This window comes from Oculina patagonica, chromosome 4, assembly GCF_052425735.1.
Source record: "Oculina patagonica isolate OP01 chromosome 4, crgOcupat, whole genome shotgun sequence".
NCBI classification, from domain to species: Eukaryota; Metazoa; Cnidaria; class Anthozoa; order Scleractinia; family Oculinidae; genus Oculina; species Oculina patagonica.
Window position 1 is genome coordinate 7,652,961 of NC_135761.1, and position 17,515 is coordinate 7,670,475.

Consider the following 17,515-nt stretch of genomic DNA (forward strand, 5'->3'; position numbering starts at 1 on the left):
TTAGCACGAAAAAAGAAGTTTGTGGGGACATATCATTTGATTGGCTAGATATTTAGCAAAGGGAATTTCAAACGGTTGCTTTGACTGGCTAGATTTTAAATTTCCTTTGTTATAATGTAATGAGTCAAATCAACCGTTTTTAATTCCCTTTGTTAAAATCTAGCCAATGGAATCATGCGTCCCAGAGCCAACTTTTCCTTAAGCAAAAACCTTGTCAGCTGTAATTAAAGCCTATTTAAATGGAGTAAAGCTGTCCCTTGTATGAGGATTTCTTTGTAAATAGCTGCAAACTATTTACATGAGAAATCACAAAGCTGAGTCCGAAGAATGAGTTAGAATGGACAATTTGCTATGCACGGTAAAGTGATGTCAAGCTTTAGAAGAGAAGAGTTGTCATCTTGTAAGCACTGATTAGTCACACTTAAAGCTTTAATAGTCCTTAAGCAGTCTTTCTTTGATGAGTACGAAGTGCCAGCAAGGTCCTGAGAACGAGCTTAGTCTGCGCAAAGCTTAATCTTTGATTAAGTTGTAAGTTCACGGGCCATATGCTTGTTTTGAAAAGCCGTCAAGACTCACCTAGGAAAAGAAAACAAGTATATGAGTAACAAAGCTTTTGACCCATTAAAGATTTACGTCTGACTACAAGCCAACGGGTCTTACATATAACAATACGGCGCTCAGCTCTGGTTTCCAAGAATGAAGGAAACTACAATAAGCCCCTAAAAAATTAGCTCCCCCTCTCCCCACCCCCAAATCTTAACGAGGGTTTTTAAGAGGGGTTCAGCACTTCTTAAAAACTCTCGCGCTCCGAGTTTTTGCTGAGTTTACTTTTTTCGCCTTGACTAACTGACCCTGGGTCTCAGAGGATGTGGCTGGCAAGTGCCTGGCTGACAACATTGACGATAGCCAGTCAGTAACCAACTTTAGCTGCCTAGGTTTTACCATAAAACACTTCTCGTGCAATAAGTTTACAAACCCTGCCTGGCAAGGCCGAGTATCTGTTAAACCATTGAGAAAACTGCACAAGACGACACGGAACAAACAAAAAAGTCAAACAATTGGTATGCACTGTTGCGTTCTTCTACGTCTCCAGTCAGAACAGCAGTGTTCGATAGTCTTCGATTAGTAAATAAAGTAAATTTCCATCATTAAAGGAGCTGTGCCACGGATTTTAGCTAAACTTAGGCATGAGAAATGACAATAAAATTCGTTGAGATATAAAAATAACCTCTTAAAACAGTGAAGGAACATTTCAGTAACACAAAAAATACAAAAGGTACGGATGGCCAAAAGCGACGAAGATTGCAACGGATTGAGATATGAGTTTTTGAAATACTGTTGGGCTGAACAGTTAATCTTGTTTGCTTGTAACGTTAAATTATAACGCCCAGAAGACATATTTGGCTGCAATAAAGCTATGGTTTTGCAACTTAGATCCATATAAGTAATTTCTTTGCAAACATTAAAAATTTCATAGCAAGTATTTGGCAAAACTTAATAAAATAAAATTAACTTAGCCGTGACACAGTGCCTTTAAATAAATATTGATTTAAATGGTGCTACAGTACCTTTGGTTACCATAGAGACTGCCCTCTAACCACCTGTAGTGGAAAACAAAAAGAAACACCGATGGGAAACCAAGTTGATGTAACTGATGAATATGAGCATTAGAGACTATGGGAAAGGGTTTGAAGTTTGTTTTGGGTACAATTTTGGGATGTTTAGCATTGAATGAAAACTAACATGTCAAAAGACGAATACAATTCAACTGCAAGTCTCACAAGTCTGCCAAACAACTGTCGCATCCACCTCTCCTGTCTTTGTTTGTTAGGCCGCTGTATATTCACGTCACATACACTATTCACCTTTCCCTCAACATTTTTGTTTGTTTGTTTCGTCTTTTTTGTTTTTGACAAGTGTAACAGTTAGGCTTCCAGATTGCTTTCAGGAAAAAGTATTTTAGCTTGCACTATTGCCAGGCGTAACTGGGCTAGAAACCCAAGCTTGCTCGAAACAGTAGAACCCACTTACGGAGTTACATGGTAACTCTACACTTTACTTTACTTAACATGTATGTTGGTGGCACCTCAAGAAAGTAATGTATAATAACATTATAACATTGTATTGTTTCTTAGCCCAGCAACGACAATTACAATCAGGTAAATGCGCACACTTGCAATTCTGCATATTTTTAGATTTAAGTTCCTGTGTATGGTTGCAGCTTTCCTCTTTGGAAAATATGAAATTCTAACAGACAGTGCAGAAAGTACTTCTCAACAGCTTTCATTCCAATGGACACATACAAGCGTTTACTCCAGTTTTACAATCACCTTGCACGGTGTAATAAACGGTACCACATGAAAGAACTGATCATTGAATAGTTTTCATCTAAATGGCCACACCCTAGGGTTTAATTTGCGGACTTGAAGTGAAAGGCACAAAAATCTTTTTAAAGGAAGTGCAAAACGCTAAATTACATGTACGTTTTGCCAAGGGAACAAACTGTAAAAAAAGACACCTACAAATACATAGCAAAATATTCTCAATTTGCAATAATGGGAAACCAAGATAAATTTTGAGCTAAATTTCAATTACAACGAATGTTAGTATAGCAAATACTGATTTTTTTCCATATCTTCTTTGTGTTATCTCTCAGTAATACCTCCAATAAAGATGCGATTATCTCTATAATCCATTTCACCAAATAACCATAGGATACTGTGTAGCATGACCAGCAGCATAAAGGCAATATGCAAGAAAAGAAATTGTTAGCAACAAAACTACAATAACATGGTACAATATACTGTTAGTAATGATTAATTTTGATGAAGTGGCCAGAGCACAGATTGAATTCTAGTTTACAGACAACCACAGTAAATGATGTCCAGGGCTGTGCTCTAAGGGTACCCAGGTGCCTCAGGCGACTAACTTTTGTCTTTGGGCGACCAGATAATCTTAATTCTTTCATATAAGCTTTATGCTGGGCACCCTGGATCTCATAGTTTGGAACCTTTGGGCTCCTTGTAATTTTTCTTAGAGCACAGCCTTGATGTCTACTGTAATTTTTATTTCCATTTCTGCCAATCAAGGTAGTCCTTTCAGTTCCTGCAAGCTAGATACACTGTTGGTGAAGGTGTGCAGAAACAAAGAAATTCATTAAGAAATAAAATAAATACATCTCCCAAAGGTATATCCTGTAGATGGATGGCTGTTGATGGATGGAGTTCACTACAAGAAAACTTTGTCTTGTGGCGTGCTTCTGATCAGCTCAATCGCAGGGGGTCCTTACAACAAATTAAAGGATGAATAAAATATAATGGCACCTGCTAATGAACCTTTTGATTTGTAGCAGCCATTTTGAATTTGAAATACACTATCTGCTGCTAGGAGGTCTGGAACCCAAAAACTATGGGGTCACCTGTAAGGAGCCTCAAAGAGGTGGGATTTCAAAGTAACTTCTGTTTTTTTTTTCTTCTAAAATTTCTTACTAATTGTTACAATGATGTAGCAGCAAGTAAGAGTCAACATTACCCTAGGTATTGGAGAAATACATTCTATTGTTATTCTTGGACATGTTGAGCTGACTCTCAATCAGTATTAAGGCTGTTCCTGTAAGGGAAACTAAAATATCAGAATAATTAACAAGGTCATAAAATTATTCATTGAAGTTCTACTGACAGTAACAATCAAATCTAGAACCTGGTTTCAAGTAATTTTGCTTCTAAATAGCTTATTAGAAGGCGCTTTTTGTAACAATATCGCCGATATATATATCAGATCAGAGCAAGAGTACAGGATTGAATCTCAGCTGGTGCTTGTGCTTTTGATTATTCCATTTCACACCAATCTAAAATTGACTGTCTCCTGTTCAACTGGTCAGCAAGGAGCAAGGGCTCTGAGAACCTAACTAGATTGAAAGTCTGAAGTCGTACTCATACTCTGATCTGAAGGTCCCTATTATCTCATGACACAGCTACATTGTTATGTAGGAATGGAAAACCATTCAAATTAATAACATACGTTTCATTAATGCATGTGATTTTTGCTTAAATTTGAACAGGGTTAAATGTACAGTTAATGTATGAGAAGAAATGCCCAAGTTTGTATTCCATGACTGCAGTTTAATAACGTCTTTTCCAAACTAAACGAACAACCATAATTAAAATAATATAATAATTATAATAACAATTAGTCTACAGATAATTTTATCATACACATAGAAATCAAGCTTGATTTAATTGTAAATTCCTTAACAAACACACTGTAGGCCAGAACCTAAGAAACAGGTTAAGGCACTTTGAAACTTCAGGTTCACAAGCGACTTTAGATTAATAGGTGAAAGAAAAACAAAAACATCAAACAGTTTATTATTTTTTCTTCAGCTCACAAAACAATGACCAACAGCCTACTTGTATTTTTTATAACTGTACTTACAAACTTTACCTGTAGCTTACAGTAGTTGCTATAATAATAATCTACATGTTATATCACACAGTAATAAACAAGACCATTAATGCATAATTATAGCATTAAGTATTTCAACAAGTCTGTTAATGGCATTAGGTCTTTTTTGTGTTTTTAACTGTTTGTGTGAAATACAGACTAGGCAGTGGTCTTCACATGTACATTACAGCATCATTTGCATCTTGAAGGTTTATTTTTTCCATCAAGTTCTAAAAGTACCCGGTACATGTGCATGTAACTCATTAAGTACATGAAGAATGCACTTTACTTCACTAGTCATTGGTGCTAAATGCAATTTGAAACTGAACCATTAAAATACTACACACTTTGAAGACTCATTTCAAGCACTGTTCTCTCACCCTCACTTCAACTAACACCAGCCATGGTCAAACCTTCCAAACACTTTGATCCAACATCTTCGACTGTTGTGCCATTATCGTGCTGATGCATGGGGTGGTCAAATGGATATAACATGTTGAACTTTTCCACATGGTTTTGAAATGCTGTTGGATGAAATCCAACTTCTCCAACAAGTCTCGACAAAGTTGTTTGGGATGATTTTATATTCATCAATCAATCAATCAATCACGCAATCTTTATTTAACGTGGTCAGCATGCTTAGCTGAAGAGCTAGTTTGCAGGTGCGCCACGAAATAAAAATACAAAATATTGGTACTGTTTGACCAGGGCTTTTGTAGGCTTCAATGGGGTGTGACCTGTTTGTTTTACCCTGATTTAGTAAATAAAATTATGTCTATGCACAGCAAGAAAGTGTAAGGCCCTCAGTAACAAGCTAAAAAATTAACTTATGTGTGCAGCAACCAACAGTTTAATTTGAATAAGTTAAGGCTTGCCAGAAGAACATGCACTATCATGTACATCATAACACATACCTACTGTACATGTTAATGTATCTTTAAAATAAAATAATATGCAGGACCCCATGACTTCAAAATAAAAACAAATACGGTAACTTTGTGCATGGTTTATGCACAACAGTTCATGGAGATGCATGCAGTCATTCATAATACCTGTAGTATGCAAACTATCCAAATGCCACTCTTAAAATGTTAAATAATAGTTTGTAAGAAATGAATGGTGGTTTCAAGAACATTAGAGAGAAATCAAGTCTTATGAACAGTGTTCATCGGCTCAAACCTTTTCTGTGATGAAAGGATGTGTGAGAGCCTGATTGAGTGAGATCCTTTTTGCTGGGTCTAACATGAGACATTTGTCGAGAAGATCCTTCAGTTGCATCACTTTCCGTTTGTGTTCCTCGTTAAGCTTTTTGTAGCCAAGTAATGATTCGAACACTTCTTTGTTTGGGTTGATTGCCCCCATTACAGTTATCTTCTCCTGGAAAAAAGTTAAGCTTATCAGCTAACAGCTATCTTGAACTGGTAATTTTTTAGCTAAAAACACTGTTTTTATTTACCTGTGTTTTAGTTGGTTCTACACACAATGTAACATGGAAAAAAGACAGGAAATGTTGCTGCGTATGACTGGGAATGTACAGTAACTGTATTATGTAGTGTACATGTATATGCTTCTAGGACAAAATTAAACAAGGAAAAGTTGCTAATACAACAACGTCCTCGGTAAATGTTTCAAGATTGCTGGCACAACAACAGGTCAAACAATAAAGCAATACCAAGGAAAAGGGTACTTGTAGCATCTGACTAAAAATATCAAAAAATATTACCCAACTGTGTTACTAAACAGTCAGTGACAAAAGTTCTGAAGTCTCTCAACAGGAGTCAAACCTATGACCTTACAGTACACTGTTCCTTTTATCAATGACTGTAATAATGACATTCTCATGTATTTCTACCAAGCTTAACATACAGTAACCCATCACAGTTGCGGATCCAGATCTTTAGGTAAGTGGGGGGCCCAATCATCCATACTCCAAGAATAGGGGGGGGGGGGGGGGGGCTGCACTCAAAAATAATTTTTCTCAGCCCTACAGGCCTTGGTTTGGCCTGAAATTATGGTGGGGGCCTGACCCCTCCCCCCCCCCCCCTTAGATCCACCACTGCATCACTTTGTTCCAAAAATTTAATGGTTGTACTCGTCTTACCCTTTGAGTGATTTTGTCCACCTCATGGTAGAGGAAGTTGCAATTCTCATCAAAGTGTTGATCTCGTAGTAATCCTTTTCGGATCATCTTGTTGGGTATTTTCCCTTTGTAGTCCATCATCAGTTTAAGCATTTCATTGTTGGTTTTCCCAGAAAACATAATCTTTCCAGTGTAAAGTTCAAACACTGTAGTTGCCACAGACCATAAGTCTATGCTGTAGTCATACTTTGCTCCTATAACTAAACAACAATATAAAAATTACATCTCTACCTTCATGTTGCAAGTGAAGGGGTGCCTTTTGGGGCAAGCCTAGTCTTGGTCTCCAGAGCATTAACTTTAATACCAGTAACTTATAGTGTAGAAGGGTACTGCTACTCCCCAAGCATTATTTTTGTCACCCCTCTTCAGCTTTTTGCCAGATTTATAGACAGCATTGCAAGAATTAATCTTTTGTCCAAGAACACAACACTGAGTGACAATGCTAATGGCTCAAACCATAAACTTACTGATAGGCTATTGAATCTACCACCTTTGAAAGTGTTTGAAATAAAGACTTCTTCCATGGTACCATTTCAACAGATTCAGCACATGTACAGTCGGATGTGAAGGTAAGAAATAGTTATTGTTCCTTTTAAAGAAGTACAGCATGTCCAACATGTACATGTAGGTGCAGATCTACAATGTACAGTTAGTGCAGTCATACAGTCAAACCTCTGCTCATGGACACTTCCCATAGGAGGACACCTCTTGTAAACAGACACTTAGTCATTGTCCCAGCTACATGCTGATATGTTTTTAAATGCAGCCTTGCATACCAACACCTCTCAGGGCACGAGACTAACGGTAGCCAACTAGCCAAAGACTACTAAAACTTAGGTTTTGGCTACCAGGTTTATTTCCTAAATTTTTTCATTAAGAACAACTTACTTATTTCTGGTGCTCTGTAAAAACGACTGACTAGATATGGAGTTATATCACAGTCAGAAGCAAATGAGGCCGATCCAAAATCACAAAGCTTTACGACAAGTTTTGATTCATTCACCTGTGAGAGAAAGCAGAAAATAAATTGATTACTGGAACATCAAAATAACAATGAACAAAGTGAAATATGACAAACAGCAAGACCTGTTGCAATAAGCAATAAAGCCCACATTAACATGTAAGCCCAGCATGACAAAAAGTATCTCAATGTTAATGACAATTGTTAGCCTATTTTCTGCTATAAGAGGCACGGTGGTCTAATGGTTAGTGCACCGGACTCCGGATCGAGTGGTCCGGGTTCGAGACCTGGCTGGGGTCACTGTGTTGTGTTCTTGGGCAAAACAGTTTGCTCTCTTTGCTCTCACACTACCTCTCTCTGGGGGGGGGGGGGGGGGGTACCCTGCGATGGACTAGCATCCCACACAGAGGGAAGTATTCCTAGCCGCTTAAATGCTACCGAAACTGGGATTAGCTCCGGCAGTATGGGCCGCATGGCTCGAGGATTCCCTTTTTTCTGCAGTCTATGGCCCTATTCTCTCAGAGGGGAGCAAGGAATTAAGCAACCCTCCAAGTTAAGACCATTTAAGTCGCTATGGTGACTAAAATTTTGGAGCTGGCAACTAAATTGAAACTGAGGTAGCCAGACTGTCGACCAAAATTGAGAAAATTTTTCACTGGCGACCAAACTTGAGCAGTCGGTGGCCAAATGGCCACTTAGGAAAAAAATAAACTTGGAGGGTTGTTAAGTCAAGTTGGATTTTCTACAGTCTAAAATAATACTGAGATATTCAGAGCAGTGTGTTATTTTAAAATATTCGTAGATAAAAAGAAAAATGCAAATGAATAGTGCCAGTGACCAATAATATAATTTATTCTACAAAGGGTAGAAAAATCTTATTGTACATGTAAGTTAATGTACAATCTGCCTATTTTTATTATTATTATTATTATTATTATTATTATTATTATTATTATTATTATTATTATTATTATTATTATTATTATTATTATTATTATTGATTATTGCACATTGAACATTTTTTTCCTGGCTACCAATTAACAATCAATAACTGTTTCTTACCAGGATATTATCAGGTTTAATGTCTGCATGGATTATACCAGTCTTCTTCAAGAGCTTCAGGGCAAGCAACAGCTGCTGACTGTAGGATCGCACTGCTTTGTAATGCAGTCCCACATTCTGACCATACTTCCTTAAAACTTCTCTCAAGTTCATACTAAATGTAGGAATAAAACAGACCAAAAGCTTTACAAAAAATAACAATAGGGAAACTAAAAATAAGACAATGAAAAAAAAAATCAAGTTACTGGTTTGAAAAATTTAAACCAAATAAAAAATTAAACCACAACATACACATACAAAACCAAAAGGAAAAACACCCAGTATTTGTTTTGTTTTTCACGTTTTTGAGATGTGCATATTTTCGCGAGACTTAAAATTCGCTTTTTTGCGAAAATTTTATATTTTGAATCACTTCAATTTCGCGTTTTTGAGTAAGACAAAATTTACATTTCCTTGGCATTATTAAAACATGTCCTCGAGTTAAATAAAACAACTTCAACAAAGGAACAATAACGTCAAAATTAATAAAAACACAAGAGCAGGACTAAATCTCAGCAATAGAAACAACAGAGCAGCTAGTTATCACAATGTCTACAAGCAGGTTATGCATGTGTATGTAGGTGAGTTATTGTTCTTGAGTCAATTGATGACAACATCCAGTTACATTGAAAATTCCTTCCTTCCATGGTACTAAACTTATTCTTTCTTGATTATTGACAAAAATTAATGTGAGTCACTTAATTTTTGCATCATGTTATGTTCAGGACACTTAATGTTCGCGTCACTTTAATTTCGCGATTTTTTTGGAATCATGAAATTAACGTGTCACAAAAATTTAATGTAATAAGGTACATCACATGGTATCATCCAAACACTGGGCCGGGTTGTTTGTAGACGTTACACTAACCCAAATAATTTTTTCTCTTGTTTAAAATTTCTATAGCTAATGTTTTGTTAAGTTTGAAGATTCTCCACGTAAATGAGGGACAGAAGGATATCAACAGAAAACCAATGATGTTATAATTGAATCAAATTTCACGCTTCCTGGTTAGTGTTCGTTCTTTGAACAACCGGGCCCTGGTCAATAAAAAAAAGATAAGGATGTACACAATCATGTATTATATTTACAGTATGAACAGCACTGTCTACATTTACTTAATTTTTGTACCTACCTGAGTGATTCAAAGACTAAACACAAATGATTCTTGTGAAAGAAATGTCGAAACAATTGCAGGCAGTGATACTTGTCGTCTGGATCAGCTGAATTAAGTTTCTTTAGGAATTCAAGTTCTTTCAGACCAGTTTTGTGCCTAGGATTTGAAAGATACATGTATTAGAAAAATTAATATTAAAAATGAAACACTGTACTGATTAATAATAGAGCAAACAAGAAAACATATAATTTAACAATCCAACAAGTTAATGTTAGCATGATACATTTACAGTACATGAACCACCAGAATGAAATGTTGCTGATGTACGATGTAAATCAAACTAAATTAAGGAAACAAACAGCAAAACAATCATTTTACATCATTTCATTGTTCCTGATGATTTTCACTGCCACTTCTTGGTTACCCCTTGCTTGATCTCTTGCACGTACAACATTGCCAAACACTCCTGCCCCTGTGTAGCCATACACACAGTATCGCTTGTCAAGAACTTCACTGATGCGAATTCCTGTAAAGTGAAAACAAACAAAACCAAGCAGTCAATTTACAGACTTGCACTGGTAATTAGAACACCAGCATGCCTCCCAAATAAAAAAGTACAAAAATTTAATAATACTGTACCAGAAACCCATAAGGGTTGAAACGTGTAACGCGCGCACACAGCGTTTGAATATTCATTTTGCTAAGTACCATATTTGGAAACACGAAGAATTTGTACGCGAATGCTTTATACACGTAATAATACACGCAACATAATTTTTGGTTTTCGGTAAGTTTGCTTGAATTTCGACCTAAACGCCGTAAATTTCTTACAGAAACTAAAGAAATATATTAAGTGTATCGAAGCGAAGGTCCCCAGACTACCTCATGAAGATGAAAAGGAGAATTTAACCAAATTTAACTTTATTTAACCAAGCTTGTTCAAAAACAAGATTACGCCATCGAGCGTGAGCTTGCGCGTGCTGTGAATTTAATCCAAATATGGTACTTAGTGATTTTCGTGATTTTCCAAATATGGTACTTAGTGTAAACGAATGTGCAAACGCTTTGTACAATGCGAATCATAGGAAGTTGCACGTTTCAACCCTTATGGGTTTCTGACTGTACACTGTCTATAAGATCTAGAAGAGAGTAGCTTCTGAACCTGTGCATTATAACTTGTTTATTGCATTTCTCAGACAGCAAGCATACTGTAATTAGTCAGTTTTATGAGTCATAGTAATGTACAGTACAGCTGTGCATTCGACTTGAAAGGTTTTCCTTTCCCCAGAGCAAAAGATCTTATAAACATCTTATCAATAGTATTTTCCTGCGTTTGACTGTGAAATTAGCAGGAAAATATGCTCTCGTGGGTATCTTATGTTTGATTAGGCATGTGCGGATTGGACAGCGCTTGGCTTGAAGCGAGCCACACCCAAGGGTTGTGTGTGTTTTGTGTTTGGTCAAACTGAGATTTAGAGGAGAGCTTTGTTTCCTGGGTCTGTACTGTCAGATACAAGCCCCTGTTTTTCCTGTTGATTTAGGGACTACCCGCTTTGCACTTTGGCCATAAATCGTTGCAAAATGTATGGTCTTAATATGGCAATACCGAACTGAGACATTTATTATGCTTTCCCCGTGGCCTTAAGGGCATAATCTTATGTACTTCAACTGCAAATCTTAAATGTACAAATGGGATACAACAACTTTATTTCTACTTTTTTGAAATACTGTTACAGAAAGATACATACAGGTAGAAAAAGAAAAGAAATAAGACCAGATGAAATAATTGAAGAATTAAGTAGGATACACAAGGCTATCTTACTGTAATATCCTTCAGCATCATCCCAGTTATCTGTTAGATTTGGGTTTTCCTTTCCTGCCTCCACTTTTAGAGCTCTTGCAGGACTCTGAAATGATAACATTTTTGATATTAACATAATATATATATATATACATGTATGTTGTGGTCCAGTTTTATCCTTGGTACAATTTGGTATTTTCCTTTGTTTTGTATTCATTATCATAACATTATACAACACACCAGAACAAAAGAAATTAGCAATTTGTACATGTACCAAGAGTTAAATAGGACCAAAAACATACAGTGTACACCCGGGAGAGGGGGGGGGGGTACTCCATATAATGGCCTATACGGGGAGGCTCCGCCCCGAAAGGGGTACCTTTTTCAGGCTTCAGGTATATAAAAGGGTAGGGATTTCACGAGTTTAAGTATAATTATGAAAGGGTATAGAGTTCTGTCATTTGGCTATTTAAAAGGGCCTTTAATTAAAATATTTCGAACAGATGCAATTTATGGCTGTATTATTTTAATTTATTAAGCGCTACATAAAAATTACAAGAAAACGTCCTATTTTAAGTCCACGCCATGTCTCTTAGGTATATGAAAGGGGTACCTTTTTTCAGTTAAAGGTATACGAAAGGGGTACAATTTCTGTCAAAAATGGTATATAAAAGGGTAAGGGGTTAGAACTTGGGGCGGAGCCTCCCCGTATAAAACGTTTTTATACGGGGAGTGTACAACAAAAGCTGTTTTTTACCCCAGAGCTAGTGGATTCCCCTTCTGGACTAGTTTCACACGAGAAACATTCAATTAATTATACATGTATGACCGTAAATGTAGAAAATTAAACAAAGCAATGAAAACAAATTGATGTCACATCCGTGCAAGGGATTCTCACTATTCAGCTAAATGTTAAACACATTTTCAGCTTAATCTTCACCTTCTCTGTGGAAGTGTTATAATTCAAATATATAGTTATCAGGAGTGTCACAGGTATTCTGAAAGATTAACCTACATTGTAAAATGGCTAAATTTCTTAAAGGGGCTACGTCACGAGGATTAAGCAGATTTTGGTCTAAACTGCTCTGAAATTAGTGGAAGCCATTTTAACCCATGAAAATCATTATCTTTGAACATCTAAACTTAAAAGGAAGATATGACCGCAATTTTCTGAGAGAAATCAAACCACAGCTATAAATATCGATTTTTTTGGAGATGCACGGAAACCATTTGAAAAATTAAGCCTTAATCTTTCAAATCGCAATCCATTTCGATCCGTGCCATCCGTAGCCAATGACACTTGTTTACAGTTTCAATGCCCTAATATAGCAACTTTTAAAAAAGACTGGACCATTATTTTTAGTTTCTTTTGACACAAATAAAAATTTTGGCTGGTTAGAAATTTGGTAAAATTGGTGACAAAGCCCCTTTAAATGTACATGTTTAGGTAACTTACACTGTAGCTGTCAGAGAACATATCATCATCAGCAAACATGTCACCAACACTAGATTTTGTCTCGCTATCTTCTTTAGATTCCTTTTCATTCATGGCATCCTTAAGTTCATTTTCTGTCTGACTGCTGGCCAGTGCTATTTCTTTTTCCAAATCCTCAGTGGCTAGCTTTTCCACAGTGTCACTATCTTCGCTGTCTGATCGCTCTCCAGATGGCGACTGTGACACTAATGAGGTTGCTGTTGAGGGTACATTTGATGTGGTGCCTTGATACTTCTGCAAAATGGCTAGCCTCTGGAGTCTTCTTTTCTCAATTATTGCATCTTCATCTTCTTCTTCTTCCTCTTCCATCTCAAAGTGGTACAAGTCAACACTGAAATACAAAAAAAATAATACATGTACTTATTAAATGATTTTTTGAGAGATTTTGCTCGTCAAAGCCAAGAAAGTATTACTAAACATCATCTTGATTTGGAAAAATCTAATTTACATTTACTTTCTACACACTAATTTACATATGCGATTTCTAAAACCAGTTTCGTCTAAGACCTCGTCAGTTGTTCGCCATACAAAATTTGAATATAAACATACGTCATGTACTAACACACGAAAAGTAACTACTCGACACCAGGTCCTCATAATTTGTTACAAAGGCTCGGAAACAAGAGTTTTTCAGTTCGCTACAGCGTGATAACAGTTCTTGGGATACGGACATAATTCCACTCATTTTTGGAGTTAATTAGCTTCCTCTCGTCAATAATCATAATCATTAATCATAACCGACTCTGTGACCTGTCTCAGCATGTTTCCGAGTCTTTGTAACAAATTATGAGGACCTGGTGTCGAGTAGTTACTTTTCGTGTGTTAGTACATGACGTATGTTTATACTCAAATTTTGTATGGCGAACAACTGACGAGGTCTTAGACGAAACCGGTTTTAGAAATCGCATATGTAAATTAGTGTGTAGAAAGTAAATGTAAATTAGATTTTTCCAAATCAAGATGATATTAAATGATTATTCCTAGCTTATAAATTGCTATACAAGTACAGTCGAACCTCTCTTTACGGGCACCTCTTTAATACAGACACCAATTTTATTAAGGACAGTTCTGGTCTGGAAGAGACCAAAATTCATATAAACTCTGCCTCTGTAAAACGGACATCTTCAAAATATGGACAATTTTCCCTGCCCGTTAAGTGGCTATAGTAAAGAGGCTCAACTGTACACTATAAAATAATACTAGTGGTAACCACAGGTTAGAAAGTGCGGGCCTCGATGCAGTTAAGAGAAGGTACTGGGAGGGAAGTGTTTTATGTTAGTTTGGAAAATTACTTCAAGTCGAAGTTTTTGGGAAGTTTTCCAGAAGTTGGCATAACTGTGGTAATTGAGATTTCTTCTATAAACTGCGGTTGTTTATTGGGAGTCTGTCCACCGAGAATAACAGTATCTCAATGTGTGCGAAATTATGATGATTTTTTTACGTGTTTGATATTACCAATCATATGTTGACAAGTTTGCCATGTTTCAATGGTGAATAAGCCAAAGTTTATCGATATTAAATTTTTCAGACAGTGTCGATAAATCACTGGACAAAAGAAAATTATTCTGAGAAAGGTCGAGTAACGCGTCACGCTTAATAAGTCACGAATGTTTTTTATCGTTTCCTATTGCCGCGAACCAATCAGAGTTGTTTTTTTGATTGACAGTTTTGCGAAGTGTAGTCGAGCAAGCGGTGTGAATTGAGATGTGATTTTCCTCCGTCGGCAAACTCGCTTTGTTGTCAGTGTTATAAGGAATTTCTCGAGAATAACCGTTGTTGGAATCATTCGCTTTGCCGTAGTTTATCTGTGATACAATCACAGCAGATCTTCTCAAAAGCAACACCTATAAAACAACGTCTGCAAAACGTAATGTCTGCAATCTTCCGATAGACAGAAGCCTCATTTTAAGCCTTATCGCTCGAGACAAGATTTTTCTCTCCCGGTGTTTCGACAAACTGTCGTGATTGACACTTTTTTCGCATTCCGATCGTTCTTTGTGGAAGAACAAAATTTTCAACTTCCGGTTTGCAGATAGTCTTTATAAACGTGGCGCGCACGCGTAATACGCAATCCGCTGGTCACTGTCAAGATTAGGGTTGCGGGCCTCTCTTGGGCCCGCAATTATTTTTGAAGACCTACCGGTAACCGGCTTGAAATAATTTGTGAGGAAAACATCAAACTTTTTTTTAAGGTAAAAGATGACTTGCTGAAGATAACTTACTTAAGTCCAAAACCTTGTTTCCTTTTACATTATTTTGTGCACAGCATGTATGGAAAGATTGACGGTAGATTTTGAGCTTGGGAGAAAATTAAGGAGTTTAGACCTACAGTTTCCTTCAGCAAACTGGTTAGGTGCTATATTGCTTTGAGACTCAGAGGAGTTAGGCCATTTAACTAATTATCCACATTCAAATGTGAATCTGTAAGTTCAATAGCAGTTTTCCTGCTGTTTCAATCAATCTTAATAGTTGATTTAGGGCTTTGCCTCTTTCCAACTATCACTGTTGATAGAAACATCAAGCTTGCAGTCAAACTCTTACTGAGCCTTTCAATACCATTCAAACTCTGCTCAATCAACATTATGTTTTTCACTGCCCTCAGAAAGTGGACTTCTCAGGAAACAGGGGTCCACTTCAATGGATCAGAAAGGTCACATCCATTGGTTGAGATTGGTAGATTTCAATCCATTTTGTTTGTTTCAAGGTTCGTTAGTTGGGTTTTGAGCTTCAGAGTTCGCATGTTATTGAAAAGTGAAGGAAATACATGTACAGTAGGCAGTTCAAAATAACAGAATAGAACACTTACTCGTGATCTGAGTCTCCTTTATGTGCCTGTCCTTCAGAGTAACTACCCTTGTATTTATCGCTATTGCGTCTTCGACGTGGTGACCTTGACCTACTACGCCGTCTTGGAGACTTACTCCTCCTTCTTGGAGAGCGACTACGGCGCCTTGGTGATCGGCTTCTCCGCCTTGGAGATCTACTGTGCCTTCGTGACCTTGAAGATGACCTTCCCTGTCTCCTTGGTGATCTGCTACTTCTTCTGCCGCCTTCCTGTCTGTTTTTCCTTTCCTTTGATAAATCTCTCCTTGGCGATCGGCTGCTTGACCTTCTTGATCTTTCCTTTGACTTGTGTTCCTTCTCAGACAGTCCGTCTTTCTTTGGCGATTTAGATCTTGAGCGACGTTTAGGTGACCTTGATTTCCTCCCACTGTCCTTTCTGTTAGTATCAGTCTTGGATGAATCTCTCTCTTGGAGCGCAGACTTATCCTTTTCAATAGTGGTTTTTAAATTTGAATCATGCCTAGATTTTAATTCAGTTTTACTGTTGTCATGAGAGCTGCTATGCCTTCTAGAACGATGACTGTGTGAGTGATCTCGAGACTTTTCGTCTTTCTGTGAATTATCTGTGCGTGGTTTACTATTTTCTTTGCTATCCTCTTTTCTTTCTTTACCTCTTGACGGGCTTGGTTCCTTTCGCTTGTGTTTTTCAAAGCTATCAGTTTCAGCCCTAGAGTCAACTACCTTTCTGTCGCTTTTATGTTCATGTCTTTGTTTCCCTTGATCTCTATGCCTGTCTTTAAACTCTTCATCTTTTTTACTCTTCGGGAGCCTATCGTTTTCAAATGAAGTTTTCTCGTTTCCCTGAGCATTCTCGGCCAGCTGTTCTTGAAGAAATGCTTTTCTTCTCTCGAGTTCTAAAAGTTCGTCTGCGATTTTAGACTTTTTCTCGGCAGGTTCGCCATTCTCAGTCGTATCTTCCTTATCTTTTTTTCTGTGGCGTTTATGTTTGTGCTTGTGACTCTTGTGCTTGTGTTTATGCTTTTTCTTCTTTTTCTTGTGTTCGTGTTTACGGTCAGATGTCGATTTTTCGTTCCCAATATGGGGGCCGTCTTCACGAGTTGAGTCACTGCTAGACTCGCGAAAAACAAAGAGGATTATTTAGAAATAAGCCTAAATCTTTCTTCCAATAATTAAATTAAATTTTAACCTACCTATCTGACGATTCGTCGTCTCCTTCCTCTTTTGTCGTCTCTCTCTTTTTCTTTCTTCCACCATCAACCTCGGCCGCCATCTTGGATTTGCAATGCATCGTTTGCCATGCGTTTTGTCGATAGCCTCGACCTGGAGTAACCTCGTTCCCAGGATTATCTCTGGAGATCGAGCTAGAAGTCAATCCTTTCCCAACGGGAGGAGGACGGGGGAAAATAGACTTTCTCAAAGCCTGTTTCCTTGGGATGGTGTAATTTCCTCTCATTTTTGGATACACAGTGCCGCCAATATTAATAAATATTTCTTGGAATGTGATTAAATGGTAATACTGCCCGATTTTCAACGAAAAAGCTACCGAGTTCCAAGTTCCAACTGGCTATGGCAGGAAGCCTCTAACTTGTCAATAGCCGATTCCCTCTATAGCGCGCGCCTGCAGGGAATCACGGTAGTTGTATTCATCAAACCA

General features: G+C 37.3%; 1 protein-coding gene across 3 annotated transcripts in view; it reads right to left on the reverse strand.

Annotated features, from left to right (window-relative positions):
• LOC144649306 (serine/threonine-protein kinase PRP4 homolog) overlaps window positions 1-17,329 on the reverse strand; it is a 17,787-nt gene extending 458 nt beyond the window's left edge. Inside the window, exons 1-14 of one of the 3 annotated variants that reach the window (XM_078508782.1) lie at window positions 17,052-17,329; window positions 15,863-16,969; window positions 13,018-13,387; window positions 11,583-11,667; window positions 10,139-10,286; window positions 9,779-9,916; window positions 8,607-8,760; window positions 7,472-7,586; window positions 6,545-6,783; window positions 5,623-5,820; window positions 3,532-3,609; window positions 2,663-2,718; window positions 1,569-1,601; window positions 1-576 (exon numbers count right to left, since the gene is read on the reverse strand). The exon at window positions 1-576 is cut by the window's left edge and continues 447 nt beyond it. In XM_078508782.1, the coding sequence (XP_078364908.1) occupies window positions 3,598-3,609; window positions 5,623-5,820; window positions 6,545-6,783; window positions 7,472-7,586; window positions 8,607-8,760; window positions 9,779-9,916; window positions 10,139-10,286; window positions 11,583-11,667; window positions 13,018-13,387; window positions 15,863-16,969; window positions 17,052-17,314 (2,829 nt within the window). In that variant the 5' untranslated portion in view covers window positions 17,315-17,329 and the 3' untranslated portion in view covers window positions 1-576; window positions 1,569-1,601; window positions 2,663-2,718; window positions 3,532-3,597. Of the gene's footprint in view, window positions 577-1,568; window positions 1,602-2,662; window positions 3,622-5,622; window positions 5,821-6,544; window positions 6,784-7,471; window positions 7,587-8,606; window positions 8,761-9,778; window positions 9,917-10,138; window positions 10,287-11,582; window positions 11,668-13,017; window positions 13,388-15,862; window positions 16,970-17,051 lie in introns of all 3 variants that reach the window. The other 2 variants (XM_078508779.1, XM_078508781.1) reach the window with 2 other exon arrangements.
• Window positions 17,330-17,515: the final 186 nt, after the last annotated feature.